Source organism: Perca flavescens, chromosome 21 (assembly GCF_004354835.1).
Source record: "Perca flavescens isolate YP-PL-M2 chromosome 21, PFLA_1.0, whole genome shotgun sequence".
NCBI classification, from domain to species: Eukaryota; Metazoa; Chordata; class Actinopteri; order Perciformes; family Percidae; genus Perca; species Perca flavescens.
In genome coordinates, this window is record NC_041351.1 from 1,067,305 (window position 1) to 1,084,268 (window position 16,964).

Below are 16,964 nucleotides of genomic sequence, written 5' to 3' on the forward strand. Positions count from 1 at the left end.
TTGGTGTGAAACAGCAGCTGCTCAGTAACTTATGAAACTTAACTCTATATAAATAAATGTGAGAGAGACACCAGAGACATCAGAGCATCGAGACAACCTGACATCAGGATCTTCATCAGATCACTTCTGCTGAAATCTGACCATGAAGGTAAGTTTATAACTTTATATATCTGATAGTTTGGCAAACACATTTTAATCATTTGTGGCCCCAAATTTTGGACATGGTAAGCAAAAGTATTCAGCTAGCTTTACAGAGTATTCTAGCTTTGCATAAGAGTGATACCATCTGAATAAACTAAATGAAAACATCTCTTCTGTTCCAGCAGGTTTCAGTCGTCCTCCTCCTGCTGGCTCCACTGTTGATCAGTTGCCAGCAGCTCGTTCTGCCGGTGGACTGCAGCGACATTTATAGTAATGATAACAGCCGACCCAGTGGAGTGTACACCATCTATCCCATCGGAGCCACGTCTGCTGTCCAGGTACACTTCATCCTCTCGGGGACGCAGGTTGAACTTCAGATCAGGGCTTGGTATCACTTATGATTTCACAATAAGAATTTTTTTTTCATTTAGATTAAAAAAAAAGGTCCTGATTCCTTTACATTTCTGATTTGATATCAGTCAGGTCAGGGAAATGTCGATCACAATACCAGTTTATCTTTGCTATAAAAGAGATTCTCAGAGAACTTCTGATGTAAATTGTGAAAGCAAGAAGCAACCCTCACCTATTTTTTATAATGCACCAGGTTAATGTTTACATTGAGAAATTACCCCGAAAAAGTTTTATTTAAAGTACTTATACTGAACTGAACAGGACCCCACTGGCTCTCAGCACAGTGGGGGCAGAGCTTCATCATGGAGCCCCCCTGCTATCAAGTGATTTGTTAATAATAATAATAATAATTCTAAAATAGCTATAAATCGATGTTGTAATGTGTCACTTGTTGAGTCAAGTTAGCCTTTGTCCAATAAAACACAAAGAAAAGCCACATTGTCAGACAAGTTTGTAAAAGAACAAAAAACACAGCTTTCTGTTACGACTAAGGGAATAGGATGAAGAGAAGCAGAGAGCAGATGAGGTAACGTTTCATCTTGAGGATTCACACCAACAAAGAGAGTCCCGACTGCAGCGGGCAAAAACTTCTTCCAGAAACTTCAGAAAAACAAGAACGGGGAATCCAAAAAAACAAAAGTAGACAAAAAACAGGAAATAGAGACAAAAGGAAATCCAGGAAGTACAGAACTTGACGTGACTGACACACAGAGACAATACAGGAACAACAAAATGATCTGACACAAGACAAAGGGAACACAGAGGCTAAATACAAGAGGTAATGTGCATACAAGGGACAAATACAGCAGGTGAAACACATCAGGACGGGGCAGAACAATCAGACATGCGGGAAAACACTAGAAATCCAGACGCACCCTAGTGGCAGCAAATTTATTTTGCAGCCAGGGGGGTCTAGGCACTCTCCGTTGGCTTGCGAGCTGGAAAAACCAAATTTTGGTCAGGCCAATCACATCGTGTATAGAGTAAGTGGGTGGGCGGGGCTTAAGGCTGTCTTCTGGAAGACTTGGAGTTCAGCTTTTCTTTGAGAAAAGAACAAAGAACGGCACTGAAGTCATTCTTAAAAAAGGAAGATGTGTTCGGAGTTTTCCTGACCGGATACGGCAAAAGTTTAATCTATCAACTAGCTCCGCTACCTTCTTCGTTGCTCTGCCTGGTTGTAGCGCTATCCTATTATGTGCAGAGGGAATTTGAAATTAGACAACCATTTATCCCGCCCCTTAGATTGAGCCCTGTCATTGGTGAGTTCCCAGACCCAACATCTGGATGTGGGTCTGGCTTGTCAGGCTAGGAAACACAGGAAGTAAAACTAGACAAGAAAAGACAGAAAACCAGACTACCAAAATAAAACAGGAAACAGAAACCTACACAATGATCACAGAAACAATCAACAGGAAATAAAAACCACAGTACAGAACCATGAACAATCAATATACAAAACAGGAAACAGCAACAGAAATATACAAACAGGCAACAGAAATATAAACAACCCCCACAGAAATATCCACAACCACAACACACAACAACCCCTCATCAAGGGACGGATCCCAGACATCCAAAACACCAAAAAGTCAACCCAGGGAGGGTGGAGGAAAACCGGAGGAGGTACAACCCAAAAAGTCGGAAAAAATGTCCATGAAAACAAAATGGCCTAAGAAGGGCAGAGGGGAGGCAGAGAATCAAAGGAGTGAAAACTGAGCACCGTAGAACTCAGGGAACTGAGGGCAGTGGGACTTGGGGATCGAGGGATGTGGGCAGTAGGGGCCAGAGAACAGTGGGCACTTGGGAATTTGAATGCTTCGCCTAGCAGGGCTGCGGACAGCGAGGATTGAACCCCTCTGGCGACTAAATTCTGGTAACAACTTCTAGTGTAGACACCAGAACGTTGTGGCTTGGGTTAAAACAATGAACCCCTTAAAGGGGAACGTTGCTTTTCCAACCTGGACTGTATTTTCCTATGTTTTTGTGTCTAAATGAACAACAATCTTTGCAATTGGCGAAGTAGTAGAACTGATTTAAGTACATTTGGATACCGTTTTAGTTAAAGGATCACATGAACTAATACCTGTGTGTGTGTGTGTGTGTGTGTGTGTGTGTGTGTGTGTGTGTAGGTGTACTGTGACATGGGTTCAGAAGGAGGACGGTGGATGGTGAGTATTTTAACTAATGTCAACACTTCCTGTAGTTCCTTCACAATAAATCACATTCCAGTAAAATCCTTGTTGTCTGGAAACATGAGCTGTCAGATATCTTGTGTGTTTATCTAGTTAACCCCCATCCCCCCCAGGTGTTCCAGAGGAGGCTGGACGGCACGGTGAACTTCTACAGGGGCTGGGATCAATACAAGACCGGCTTTGGTATCGCTGCTGGAGAGTACTGGCTCGGTGAGAAATGAAACCAAACTAACAGTCATGTCTTCATGAAACTGTTTCTAAATGTTTGTTTGTTTTCAGGTCTCGAGTCTCTCTACCACCTGACTCAGAGGAAAAGGTACGAGCTGCTGGTCGACATGGAGGACTTTGAGGGAAACAAAGTGTTCGCTCGTTACTCCTCGTTCTCCATCGACGCTGAGTCCTCCGGATACACACTGCATGTTTCTGGATTCACTGATGGAGGAGCAGGTGAGGTTTCCACATTAAGGACCAGAATTCTATTACGGATTGAGGGTACGGAGGAAGTACCGAAAAACCTGTTATAGATGACTGAATCTGTAGATTTATTGTTTTGTTTTAATTACATATATTTACCATAATAAACATTAAACTTCACCAGTCCAGTGTTGTTAGTTCAGTAGTTGTATTATTTAGTTTTACATGCTTTTGTTAGAGAAGTAGACTGTGGTATTTACTGGAGTAAATACACTCCATAAGTATATATCATTGTTATTTGTATCATAATGTTGTGATTATACACTTGTTGTGTTTCTGTAGGAGACTCCCTGATTGCTCACAACGGAATGAAGTTCTCCACCTTCGACAAAGACCAGGACCCCTGGGATGGGAACTGTGCCAGATCATTCCTGGGGGCGTTCTGGTATGCCGCCTGTCACCATGCAAATCCAAACGGTGTTTATCGTTGGGGGGCTGACAGCACTCTCTATGCTGTTGGAGTGGCTTGGTACAATTGGAAAGGTCATGACTACTCCCTGAAGACCATCAGCATGAAGATCCGTCCTGTGCAGTAGTTCTCCAGGACCAACGTACAGCAGAATATCAGCTCATCTCTTCTGATTTATTTCTCTTTCTCTCATTAAGCATTTCATCTCACAACAGGTCTTATTTTCTTGAAACTGGGCACCAGCACAAGAAAACTAACTGATGTCTGTAAATCTTGTTACCGTCTGTGATCAGTCGCAGCTCGCTGCAACGTGGAAGAAAAGTCAGATGTGTCTCCAGTTGGGCGGCTGCAGCAGGAAAGTAGGGCCCATAATCTTTAAATGGAAACACATATATAGTCTGATCAGGTGTTAATCACTGCATGAACTGATAACACGAGTCTAAAAGAGAGAAAGAAGTAAAGAAAATGAAAACTATAAAAAGATCTTTGTAGTTCAGGACAACCAGTTGATGTTTGGTGGAGGTTTGAAACTCTAATGTGAATCTTTATCTGCTGTATGGTGACAATAAATAAGAAGCTGAGCATTAAGACGATCTGATGTCTTCACTTTGTCTTCTATGGACGATACTTTTATTCATAACTAAAATAAGAAGTCAAGAGAAAAAAAAGATAAAGGAATTCAAAAACCAAAGATTACAAAGTTAAAATAATTATTTGAAAATATTAAATTTAGTTTTAGTTTTTATTTTCAATATCATTTTGATGACTGACTTTTTATGACTTTTTTTTGCCATACTATACTATGACTTTTTATCACAAGTGAAAAACGTCATAGTTTAGTAAGTCAAATAAAAAAAACAAAGTTTCAACATTAAATATCTTGTCTTTGTAGTGTAATATAGGTTGAAAAGGATTTGCAAATCATTATATTCTTTTTTATTCACGTTTTACACAACGTCCCAACTTCATTGGAATTGGGGTTTATAAATTATTTAAGATAGTTGTAAAGTATTTAAGAGAGCAGTAAAGTATTAAGATTGATAGATTTTTGGAATTTTGACCTTTCTCTTAGTTACGCTATTATAGTTCTAGACTGCCGGGGGACTTCCTTCCTTCCTTTGACACACTGAGCTGCTCTCTCCTCTCCCTTTCTATTTACTATTACTATTACTATTTGTGTGTATCCCGTCCCAGAAATGCTTGTTACTAATCCTAGCTTCTGGGGAGTTTACTCCCCGGAGTCCTTATGTTTTTTCCCCCAGCGTATTTCCTTGGAGAACGTTGGCACCAAGATCCTGGTTCCAGCTGTCGCCGTGGTCCTGCTGCACTCCCTGCCGAGCTCAGCGGTGCCCTGCAATGTCATGCTGCTTCCTGCTGAACCCTGCTGCTTCCTGCTGAACCCTGCAGCTTCCTGCTGAACCCTGCAGCTTCCTGCTGAACCCTGCTGCTTCCTGCTGAACCCTGCTGCTTCCTGCTAAACCCTGCTGCTTCCTGCTGAACCCTTCTGCTTCCTGCTGAACCCTGCTGCTTCCTGCTGAACCCTGCAGCTTCCTGCTGAACCCTGCAGCTTCCTGCTGAACCCTGCAGCTTCCTGCTGAACCCTGCTGCTTCCTGCTGAACCCTGCAGCTTCCTGCTGAACCCTGCTGCTTCCTGCTGAACCCTGCTGCTTCCTGCTGAACCCTGCTGCTTCCTGCTAAACCCTGCTGCTTCCTGCTGAACCCTTCTGCTTCCTGCTGAACCCTACTGCTTCCTGCTGAACCCTGCAGCTTCCTGCTGAACCCTGCTGCTTCCTGCTGAACCCTGCAGCTTCCTGCTGAACCCTGCAGCTTCCTGCTGAACCCTGCTGCTTCCTGCTGAACCCTGCTGCTTCCTGCTGAACCTTGCTGTTTCCTGCTGAACCCTGCAGCTTCCTGCAGAACCCTGCTGCTTCCTGCTGCTTCCTGCTGAACCCTGCTGCTTCCTGCTGAACCCTGCTGCTTCCTGCTGAACCCTGCTGCTTCCTGCTACGTCCATCCATGCTCTGCTGGGCCACGCTACATCCTGTAATGCCCTTCAGCTAGATAGCTAGGTAGATAGATAGATTTTTATTGATCCCCAAGTGGAAATTCAATGTCCCAGTAGCTTAAAGACATCACACACAACATACACATACATCATAAACAGGATGATAAAATAACAAATCCACATGAATGATATGGGCAATAAAAGAAAAGATACTAAATAAAATATCCACATGAATATACTAAGGGATGTATAAGCATGAGACCCTTGCAGTGACAGGGCAGGTAAGGTGCTCTCTGAGTGTGTGCAGGGCCTGAAATTAACACGTGACCACCCGCCAAATGCGGGTGATATTTTGCAATTGGCGGGTAACACTGTCAATCTACCTGCCACACTGGCAGACGTGCAACTATCGGTAAGCAGGGTACACGGTTGCTTACGGGCCTGGACCAGTCAGGGGCCCGCATCACTGGAAGACATTGATTGACAGCCAGGGCCCCTATTTCATTACTCTCGACAATCCCAGCAGTCCCACGTGCAGCCACTGACCAAGCAGGAGTGAGAACGGGTCAAATTCATTTCCTTGTTTCTGTTATGAAGACGAGACGTTATTATATTGTTATAGGAGGTGGTGAAAGTGGTGGACATGCAGACAGACTATGCAGAGAAGTCTATCTCTCCTCTTCCCTTTTGTAGAGTTGTATGGCCCAGGGGACAAATGTCTTTCTCAGTCTGTCAGTTCTACATGGCAGTGTGCGTAGTCTTGAGCTGATCATTCTCTTCTGCTTTGTGAAAGTGCTGTGGAGTGGATGACAGTCATCGTCCAAAATGTTGAGCAGTTTGTTCAGGGTCCTTTTATCTGATAATGAAGTGATGCACTCCAGCTTTCCTAACCAGCCTGTCCAGTCACCCAGCATCCTCTTCTTAGTGCTTCCTCCCAGCATACCACAGCATAGGAGAGGACCCTGGCAACAACAGACTGGTAGAACATCCAGAGGAGCTTGCTGCAGACATTAAAGGAGCGCAGCCTCCTCAGGATTTACAGCCGGCTCTGCCCTTTCTTGTAGAGTGCTTCAGTGTTGGTGGACCAGTCCAGTTTATTGTCCAGGTGTATCCCAAGATACTTGTAAGTGTTTACCATCTCCAACTTGACCCCCTCAATGGAGACTGGTAGCAGAGCGGGCTTAGACCTATGGAAATCCACCACTATCTCTTTGGTCTTAGAAGTGTTGAGTTGTAGGTGGTTGAGTTTGCACTAATGCACAAAGTCCTCCACCAGGCCCCTGTACTCCTCCTCCTGCCCATCCCTAATACACCACACAATTGCAGTATCATCCAAAAACTTCTGCATGTAGCATGACTTTGTGATGTAGCATGTGTTGTATTTAAGATAACAGTAAAGTGTTTAAGATTGTTGTTAAGTATTTATGATAGCAGTAAAGTATTTAAGATAGTTGTAACGTTTTTGAGCTAGTTGTAAAGTATTTAAGACAGTTGTAAAGTTGCATTATGTTACCTATAGTGCAACAACTTATCAAGGTACTCAAACACCCCTTCACTAATTGAGACATGGTATATCCCGGAACCTTTAAGATGGGCTCGAGCTTGGGGACCCTTTTAGCCCGAACGCCCTGGAGAGGAGACACCACAGATGTGAGTGACTTGAACACAAACATTTTACCATTGCACAGTTAGCAACAGTTAACCTACATTCATTTTATACCTGCAAACTGGTATAAAATTATACACATTATATATAAATTATATTATAAATGGTAACCAAATTAGGTAACCAAACTAGCAAAGTGAGTGCATGTGTTTCTCTTGACAGGCCTCCAATCAACAACAGCTGATTGTGAATATATTTCAATGAACATTCAAAACTTTGAGTTTGTGCCTTATTTCGTTTTAACAGTAATATAATATGAGCTACAGCATATAAATGATGACATATTAGTACTGAAGAGGACTTTCAATATGTTCTTTCAGTTTGGATCTCATGTGATTCAGAAAGGAAGTGTCAAGGGCCCTTTCAGACCTACCTAGTTTGGTCCAGAATTTTGGACTTTTCAGTTTAATCCTATGAAACAATTACAGCTGTGACACCTCCCTGGCCCAGACTAAACAGCTGATCCTTGGTTTGAACGGTTTGGACTATTGGTTTGGACATTCAGGTTTGAAATGCTGTTAAAAACACTTTTAACATTACCTCTCATAGAAGGAAAAAGAACAGGCATTTTTCTGGAGGGTGTTGGAAAAACATGAGAGATCGCTTTGCCAAAAGCTAAAAAATGAATTCATGGAAAGAGTGTTGGTGACATCGAGAGGTGGACAGTTTCTACCTGGACGTCAGATACATTAGCGTTAATTCAACACAAATGTAATGTTTGGTGGTAGGTCAGTTATTAAGATAATTCTAAACAGATTTCTGTAGTTCAAACAACTCTGAACTGTAGTTGAGAACGTCAGTTATAACGGCCCATGTATTAAAGTAATGTCGGGTTTAAGTCGGGCTCATAATTACAGTTAATGTGTCGTGCCGGGCTCGGACACAACGTGCTCGGGCTCGGGTAGGGACGGGCTTGATTTTTTGGGCCCGATCTAAGTTATATCATGGATGCAACAAGACGACAATAATGCAATGTATTTTAACAGATGAGCTGGCAAGTTGAAAGTAAATTGGAGAAAATGTTGATAGTAAATGGGATGTAATGTCCCAATAGATGCTAAGGTCTTGTCTGATAGCTGTAAAGTATTTGAGCTAGCTGTAATCAGGTTGAGCTAGTTAATTATTTGAGGTAGTTGTAATGTATTTAAGTTAGTTTTTAGTATTTTAAGAAGGTTGTAAAGTGATAGTTGTAGAAAGCTGCGGTGTCTTTCTGTCTGGACTCTGTAGAAATGATTTCCTTCCTGACAAACAGAAGTGATGATCAATCACTGCCCTCTTTTGGTCTCAGAGACAAACTACAACATCTTCTTCAGGGACAAAATATACAATATATAAAATATATCAATAGTCAGTGTTTGTATTCTCAGAGGTATCACACAGATGAGGGTGGACAGAATATTAGAAACACCTCGGTTTAATGAACTCCAAGACCAACACAATAAAATTGCAGTGAGAAAATTAGAAACTTCAATTTTAAAATGTTGCAGAATTTTCCCTGAAAACTGTGGTTTAATATAACATGACTGTATAAATGTGCTTGTGTATCTGGACTTTATTATAATACCTTTATTAATATTCATATCACATACAGTACATTAAAAGCTGCCTCTTTCTGCTTTTATCTGAGTTAAAATACAACCTCAAGTTCTTTCAGTATGGATCTCATTCAGCAAGGAAGACTTAAGGGCCCTTCCACATCTTACTCGTTTGGTTCACACTTTTGGACTTTTCAATTTGAGCCAGAGCTTCCACATGATACAAGCCTTACATGACCCCCCCCATCTTTGAAATGTGTGTCCTGTATTAACTGCGAGGACAAGGGTGGCTTTGTTTTTAACTCCTGAAAGAGCTGGGTCAAACATGTTAACGTTTAATAGAAGAAATGTTGTGTAATCTCTAAACAGGAGTGATCATGTTCTCTAAACTCGGGTGTGTTCACACAGGAGGCGTGTCTGAACAAACATTAGGCTCGTTGGAGATGAGCTGCGCCTGTGGACGAGAGCAGGCGGTATCAGCCGGGGGCGGGGACAAAAATCCGCTGTCAAGTCGGACAGAAACAGAAACACTGTGGTCCGATTTAATAAAATGTTATCAGACACATATATCAGTTCCTAAACAGTCTCCATTTGTTTTTATTATGACAGAGTAGCTGTTAACATACTCTACATGTGATCTGTTGCTGATTTTAATTACCAACAGACTGGAGATGATCTGTAACCTGAACAGATTTAGTCTCTCAGGCTTCTAAACATAACTATCAGCCTCACAACAGGTGTTCTGTACAGAATAAGCCTTTAAATCAGACAAATAGCAGTTAAAATCCCTCCGATTAAAAATCAATAAAAAGTTTATATAAAACGTCATCATGTTGAGTAGATTCTGAACCAATCAGCTGTTCGATCAGCTGAGAGGCCGGCGTTTCCCAGCATGCCCCTGGGTCTGCCTGGGTCTTGTAGTCGGTGGAGAGCAACTGCGCTGCCTGGGTCTCAAACCTGCGGCCGCCTTGATCTCGTGAGGTTACCGTTGTCTATGTGTGCACACCCCGATTTTTCCAGATTTTTATTGAAATTAATTCAGTTCAATGTCTTATTGTACACACTATATATATATATATATATATATATATATATATATATATATATATATATATATATATATATATATATATATATATATATATATATATAGTGTTTATATGCATATATACTAATACCACATTGTTCGCCATGCCCGAAGGTTTTTCCCAAGATGTTTGGCTAATTAGATGAGAACCTGTGGCCGAATCCACCAGACAGAGTTGTAGAAGTACAGTAATCACTTCTTTGTTTTGCTTTTGACAGTACAAGCAAGTTGAGGAACACTGCATTTTATGTTTTACAGTACTGTCTTTTCTATTTCGTAGCTAATTATTTTTGCTTTGATTGAAATAAACTCTATGTTGTGATCGTACTGTATTGTTTTTCATCAATACATTGCAGGTTTTGTACTCTACTACTGCAGTACTTTTACAGGAATGTATTAACATCTAGTACCATAATTAAACACTTATCACTTATTGTGTACTACAATATTTAATGAGTGTACGAACGATGACCCAGTGAAACTATGGGTAGCTTGTGTGTGGCTGATCTAAAGTAACGTTTCCATGGTATTTCAAAATCAATTAGTTTTTTAAACCAATGATTTTGCAAGTGCAAGATTTATTTAAAGATATGAATGAATGATGTAATGTTTTGAACATTGGACAGCCTGTGTTACAAGTGATTAAAGAAGCACAGAGACACAAACACTCTGCACCCCCCCTACCCCCCACCCGTGTGAAGCAGCAGCTGCTCAGCGCTGTACACACACACACACACACACACACACACACACACACACACACACACACACACACACACTCACACACTTGTCATTTATTATCAGTCCCTTCCCCTGACCTGACCTGAACTATAGCAGCTACATGATTCATATTAATCTAATGCTAACCTTAACCATCATTTATGTTTGTGATTTCACTTTAAATGCTGTTTTTACATCCTTTAAATATTCACACACTAGTAAGGCTGCGACGTATGATTATCTTCACAGTGAATAATGTGTGGATTATTTTCTAGATGAATGGATTAGTTGTAGAAAATATTCATGTTTAACAAGCTGACATCAAAGAAGTTACACACAGACACACACACACACACACACACACACACACACACACACACACACACACACACAACCCCACACAGACACACACACACTGTTCTTACCTGTGTGAAGCAGCAGCTGCTCAGCACTGTGTACATCAGACTACACACACACACAGACGTGTTATTTTTTATGAGTCCCTCCCCCCACCCGACCTGAACTATAGCAGCTACATGATTAATATTAATCTAATGCTAACCTTAACCATCATTTATTTTTTTGATCAACCTTTAAATGCTGTTTTTAAATTAATCAAAATGATTAGTTGATTAATCATTGCAGCTCTGGACACTATACGTGTGTTTCTCCTCATTTTGTATTCACATTTCATTTGGTTCTTTAATAGATCTCCTAATTGGGCCTCATTCACCCACCGTTCTAGCCTGACAAGCCAGACCCACATCCAGATGTTGGGTCTGGGAACTCCCCATTTACAGGGCTCAATCCGAAGGGCGGGATAAACAGTTGTCTTTCAGATTCCCTTTGCACCAATAGGATAGCTCTACAACCAACCAGAGCAACGCTATTTGATAGATTAAACTTTAAACTCCTCGATGCGATTGGCAGCTTGCAAGCCAACGGAAAGTGCCTAGACACCCCCCACCCCCCACCCCTCCCCCCCGGCTGCAAATTAAATTAGCCATCTCTAGGGTGTGTATAGATTTCTGGGCTACCACTGTTCTCAAGGACACATTTCTTTTTAAAACTCACTTACACAGTTTTCATAGACTCTCACATTTAGCAAAGTTTTGATTGTGAACGATTGAACTGCATTACACTGAACAGGTGTACCTCAAAATGTGGACCCTGAGTGTGAATTTAACCTAAAACCAGCAGGTGATTTGTTTGGAGATGAACCCAGTTTGTTACGTTTACAGGCAGACAGCGAAATAGCTACTTCAGCGCTATGGATTTTAAAACACAGTAGCTGCTGGTGGTTCAGAGCCGTGTTTGAGGCCACAGATTCTAACTAATGAGTCAGGCTTATAGACTGTTAATAATGATGGACTTAGCATCCGGGTCTGGAAAGTGAAGCTGATGCTGAAGCTTTAAAGCTGCTAACATGCATCGCTTCCGTCGGTAGCTTCTGTGATCTCAAAAGCCAGCACTCACATCATTCCTAGGGGGTCCTCAGAATCAATGCAAGGGGGCCTCCATATTATTCAAACATATAATTAGCAAATATAAATCCCCACTGATGATAGGCTTATTGGCCTATAGGTAAGGTAGTCACTAAGGCAGCCATCCAAAGATGAAGAAAAAAGGTATTTATAAAGGCTTTATGCCGCCCTACACGTTATTGTATGCCCAGTTTAATATGTATCTTCCTTGTATACAATATATGTAGTAGGGGGTCCCTGCTCTGTCTCTGTTTTAGTTAAGGGGTCCTTGGTTTACTTAAAAGTACAAAGTCGTACCTTTGGTCCTTTAATGGAGGCGAGTCTCCAAAAAATGCTGCCGTGTCAGATTTGGGTGCCAACATTGTGTAAGCCAATGGCAGACACACACACACACACACACACACACACACACACACACACACAAACACACACTCAAGGACATGTTTTATCGGTGTGAAATCGCAGCTGCTCAGTAACTTATTAATCTTAACAGTATAAATAAGTGCGAGAGAGACACCAGAGACATCAGGATCTTCATCAGATCACTTCAGCTGAAATCAAATCATGAAGGTGAGTTTATAACTTTATATATCTGATAGTTTGGCAAACACATTTTTATCATTTATGGCGCCACATTTTGGACAGGGGAAGCAAAAGTCTTCAGCTAGCTTTACAGAGTATTCTAGCTGTGCATCAGAGCGATACCAACTGAATAAACTAAATGAAAACATCTCTTCTGTTCCAGCTGGTTTCAGTCGTCCTCGTCCTGCTGGCTCCACTGTTGGTCAGCTGCCAGCCGCCCGTTATGCCGGTGGACTGCAGTGACATTTATAATAATGACAACAGCCGACCCAGTGGAGTGTACACCATCTATCCCTCCTATTCTTCTGCTGTCCAGGTACACTTATCCTCTCTGGGACGCAGGTTGACCTTCAGATCAGGGCTTGGTATCGCTTATGATTTCTCAATTCAATTTTTTTGAGAATTTTAATTCATAAGGTCCTGATTCAATTACATTTCTGATTTGATATCCGTCAGTTTAGGGACATTTTAGTAACAATACCAGTTTATCTTTGATAGAGATTCTCAGAGAACTTCTGCTGTAAATTGTGAAAGCAAGAAGCAACCTTCACCTATTTTTTATAATTCACCAGGTTAATGTTTACATTAAGAAATGACCCATTAAAAGTTTGGTTACAGTACTTGAACTGAACTGAACAGGACTAACAACAGGGGTGTCCTGCGTCCGACAGAGCAATAACTGAACCCGAACCAAGCCCGACAGGCATTTCTTTTCTCATACTATGGACACATGTAGTCTACCTTTTGTTTGTGTGGAAATCCTGCTTTTATTAAGCAGCTGTAGGAAGGCATTCGGAAATGTCAACAGATGTACATGGGGCAACAAGCGCACGTAAACACAGGCACGTAATGTGCTAATGTGACCAAGCCCGATCCGAACCAGAACATTACTTTCAAAGTTGTATTAAAGAACAAAGAAAAGAGCTTTCCAGTCAAGTTAAAATGTTTCAGCGACAAATACAAGAGCGACAGGGTTGGTGCTGAACAGGCCAATAGTTACTGCTAAATAAATAAATATAGGCTATGTTGTCTCCCACAAATAAATAACCCAAGTTTATTAAGGCTAGACCAACTTAACCAAACATTTTCAAATCCAGTATGCAGTGCATTGTAATCAGTACTTTCTAGAAAAACAACTTTGTTTCAGGTTGGTACCTAATGGGTTTTCAGAGGGATATTGATCACTTACCTGTTCAGGCTCCAGGAAGACAGTTTGATAGCTCTCCAACTAAATGACTGAATGTGACAACATCATTCAGCAATGTTACTGTTATGTGACTAAGTTAGTTTGTGTAATGGACGGCAGCAGAGCAGGTGTTTGGATACTAATGCCATATCAAATAGTTTGGTGAAGGGGTGGGACTCTGGTAACAACTTTTAGTTTAGACACCAAAACGGCTAGTTGAAATTAGAAAAAAGTTTGTGGCTTGGGTTAAAACACTGAACCCCTTAAAGGGTAACATTGTTTTTGTGTCTAAGTGACTAATGGGAACAACAATCTTTGAAATTTATCCAATATTGGAACTGATTTAAGTACATTTTCATACAGTTGTACTTAAAGTATCCCATTAACTAATACCTGTGTGTGTGTGTGTGTGTGTGTGTGTGTGTGTGTGTAGGTGTACTGTGACATGGATTCAGAAGGAGGATGGTGGACGGTGAGTATTTTAACTGAAGTCAACACTTCCTGTAGTTCCTTCACAATAAATCACATTCCAGTAAAATCCTTGTTGTCTGGAAACATGAGCTGTCAGATATCTTGTGTGTTTATCTAGTTAACCCCCATCCTGTCCCCCCAGGTGTTCCAGAGGAGGCTGGACGGCACGGTGAACTTCTACAGGGGCTGGGATCAATACAAGACCGGCTTTGGTATCGCTGCTGGAGAGTACTGGCTCGGTGAGAAATGAAACCAAACTAACAGTCATGTCTTCATGAAACTGTTTCTAAATGTTTATGTTTGTTTTCAGGTCTCCAGACTCTCATGATCCTGACTAACACGAAAAGGTACGAGCTGCTGGTTGACATGGAGGACTTTGAGGGAAACAAAGTGTTCGCTCGTTACTCCTCATTCTCCATCGACCCAGAGTCCTCCGGATACCCACTGTATGTTTCTGGATTCACTGATGGAGGAGCAGGTGAGGTTTCTACATTAAGGACCAGAATTTCATTCATTAGTGTGGAGTGTGACATTGGTTTATGCTACATACTTGTCCCTAAACAACTAAACAAAGAGTTAAACGAGTTGCTGAGAAATCAAATCAGTCCAAATCAGTCCCAGTTTACATTTCATGAATCACATGGTTTCATATTTTTATCTAATTCTGTTTCAATGAAGAAATTAAACATTGTCAATGATTTGAGTGTTTATCAGGTTTAGAGTTGGATACCGCATCCTGAACTTTTTATGGTACTGACCGAATTACGGTGCTAATACGGATGACCAATTCACGTTAAATCAAACTGTGCCAAATTTCTGTACCTGAAAGCGTGTAAGCTAAACCTTGCATAATATAATGGCACAGGGAAACGGGTCGCCATGCGGTTAATCTTCCTCTGAGACAGACAGGCAGAACAGGGTTCTCTATGCCCTGGTGACTGACTGACAGGCTGGATATTGTAAGGCAACTTTATGTTTCTATACAGCCAGCACATTTCTGTAAAAAGGCTTTACATAAAACACTAAAAATAAATTTAAATGTCATGAAAAATTAAAATTAAAAAGGCTAAAATAGAATAAGATCCAAAGAATAAAAGTTACAGTGTAGTTAAGATATGAATAAATATTTGATTAAATAGGTTTGTAGGGACGAGAAAGGGAGGGGTTTATTTTGTGTGGAGTGTAAAATGTTTTTAACTAATTACAAAATGTTCAGAGTAAATACGATAAATAGGGTTTGGAATTATTTTTACAACTGAAATGTTTATTCTATTACGGATTGAGGGTAAGGGAGGAGTACCGAAAAAAGTGTTATAGCTGACTCAATCTGTAGATTTATTGTTTTAATTAAATATACCATAATAGCCATTAAATGTCACCAGTTGAGTGTTGTTACTTCAATAGTTGTATTATTTAGTAATACTTACTGTAGGTAGAGAAGTAGACTGTGGTATTTACTGGAGTAAATACTCTCCAAAAATATTTATCATTGTTAGTTGTATCATAATGTTGTGATTATACACTTGTTGTGTTTCTGTAGGAGACTCCCTGAGTTTTCACAACAAACAGAGGTTCACCACCTTCGACAAAGAACAGGACTCCTATTCAGGGAACTGTGCCAGATTGAGCCTGGGGGCGTTCTGGTACAACAACTGTCACCATGCAAATCCAAATGGCGTTTATCGTTGGGGGGCTGACGGCACTGTCTCTCATGTTGGAGTGGAGTGGATTAGTTTTAGAGGTTATAACTACTCCCTGAAGACCATCAGCATGAAGATCCGTCCTGTGCTGTAGTTCTCCAGGACCAACGTACAGCAGAATATCAGCTCATCTCTTCTGATTTCTTTCTCTTTCTCTCATTAAGCATTTAATCTCACAACAGGTCTTATTTTCCTGAAACTGGGCACCAGCACAAGAAAACCAACTGATGTCTGTAAATCTTGTTACCGTCTGTGATGGTTTAAATCAGTCGCAGCTCGCTGCAACGTGGAAGAAAAGTCAGATGTGTCTCCAGTTGGGCGGCTGCAGCAGGAAAGTAGGGCCCATAATCTTTAAATGGAAACACATATATAGTCTGATCAGCTGTTAATCACTGCATCAACTGATAATATAAGTCTAAAAGAGAGAAAGAAGTAAAGAAAATGAAAAGTATAAAAAGATCTTTGCAGTTCAGGACAGCCAGTTGATGTTTGGTGGAGGTTAGAAACTCTAATGTGAATCTTTATCTGCTGTACGGTGACAATAAATAAGAAGCTGAGCATTAAGATGATCTGATGTCTTCTATGGGGGATATTTTTATTCATAATTAAAATTACAAGTCAAAAGAAAAAAAATTACAAATATTATTTTACTACACTGGTGGGAATAATCAGCCCATAATGACACTTAATAATTACACTTAATAATGAAAAAGGAATTTAGAAAAAAACAGAGTTAAAAAGTTTAAATAATAATTTGAAAATATAAAATGACAATGGAGGGAGAAACATAAAATAAAAAAACTTTAAAAGTAAATGTAGTTTTAGTTTTTTATTTACAATATCATTTTGATGACTATCACTTATTATGACTTTTTTCGACAAAGTATACTATGACTTTTTA

General features: G+C 40.7%; 1 protein-coding gene across 2 annotated transcripts; it reads left to right on the forward strand.

The window, feature by feature from the left end:
* LOC114548625 (microfibril-associated glycoprotein 4) lies at nucleotides 1-16,627 on the forward strand. 2 transcript variants are annotated; one of them, XM_028568613.1, is made up of 7 exons: nucleotides 2-148; nucleotides 324-479; nucleotides 2,682-2,720; nucleotides 2,858-2,954; nucleotides 3,024-3,191; nucleotides 3,501-3,736; nucleotides 16,140-16,627. In XM_028568613.1, the coding sequence occupies exons 1-7, from the start codon at nucleotides 143-145 to the stop codon at nucleotides 16,155-16,157; spliced, it is 720 nt and encodes a 239-aa protein (XP_028424414.1). In that variant the 5' UTR covers nucleotides 2-142; the 3' UTR covers nucleotides 16,158-16,627. The 2 variants fall into 2 exon arrangements, with proteins under 2 accessions (XP_028424415.1, XP_028424414.1); XM_028568614.1 differs by lacking the exon at nucleotides 16,140-16,627 and having other exon boundaries at nucleotides 1-148; nucleotides 327-479; nucleotides 3,501-4,218.
* The last annotated feature ends 337 nt before the right edge of the window (nucleotides 16,628-16,964 follow it).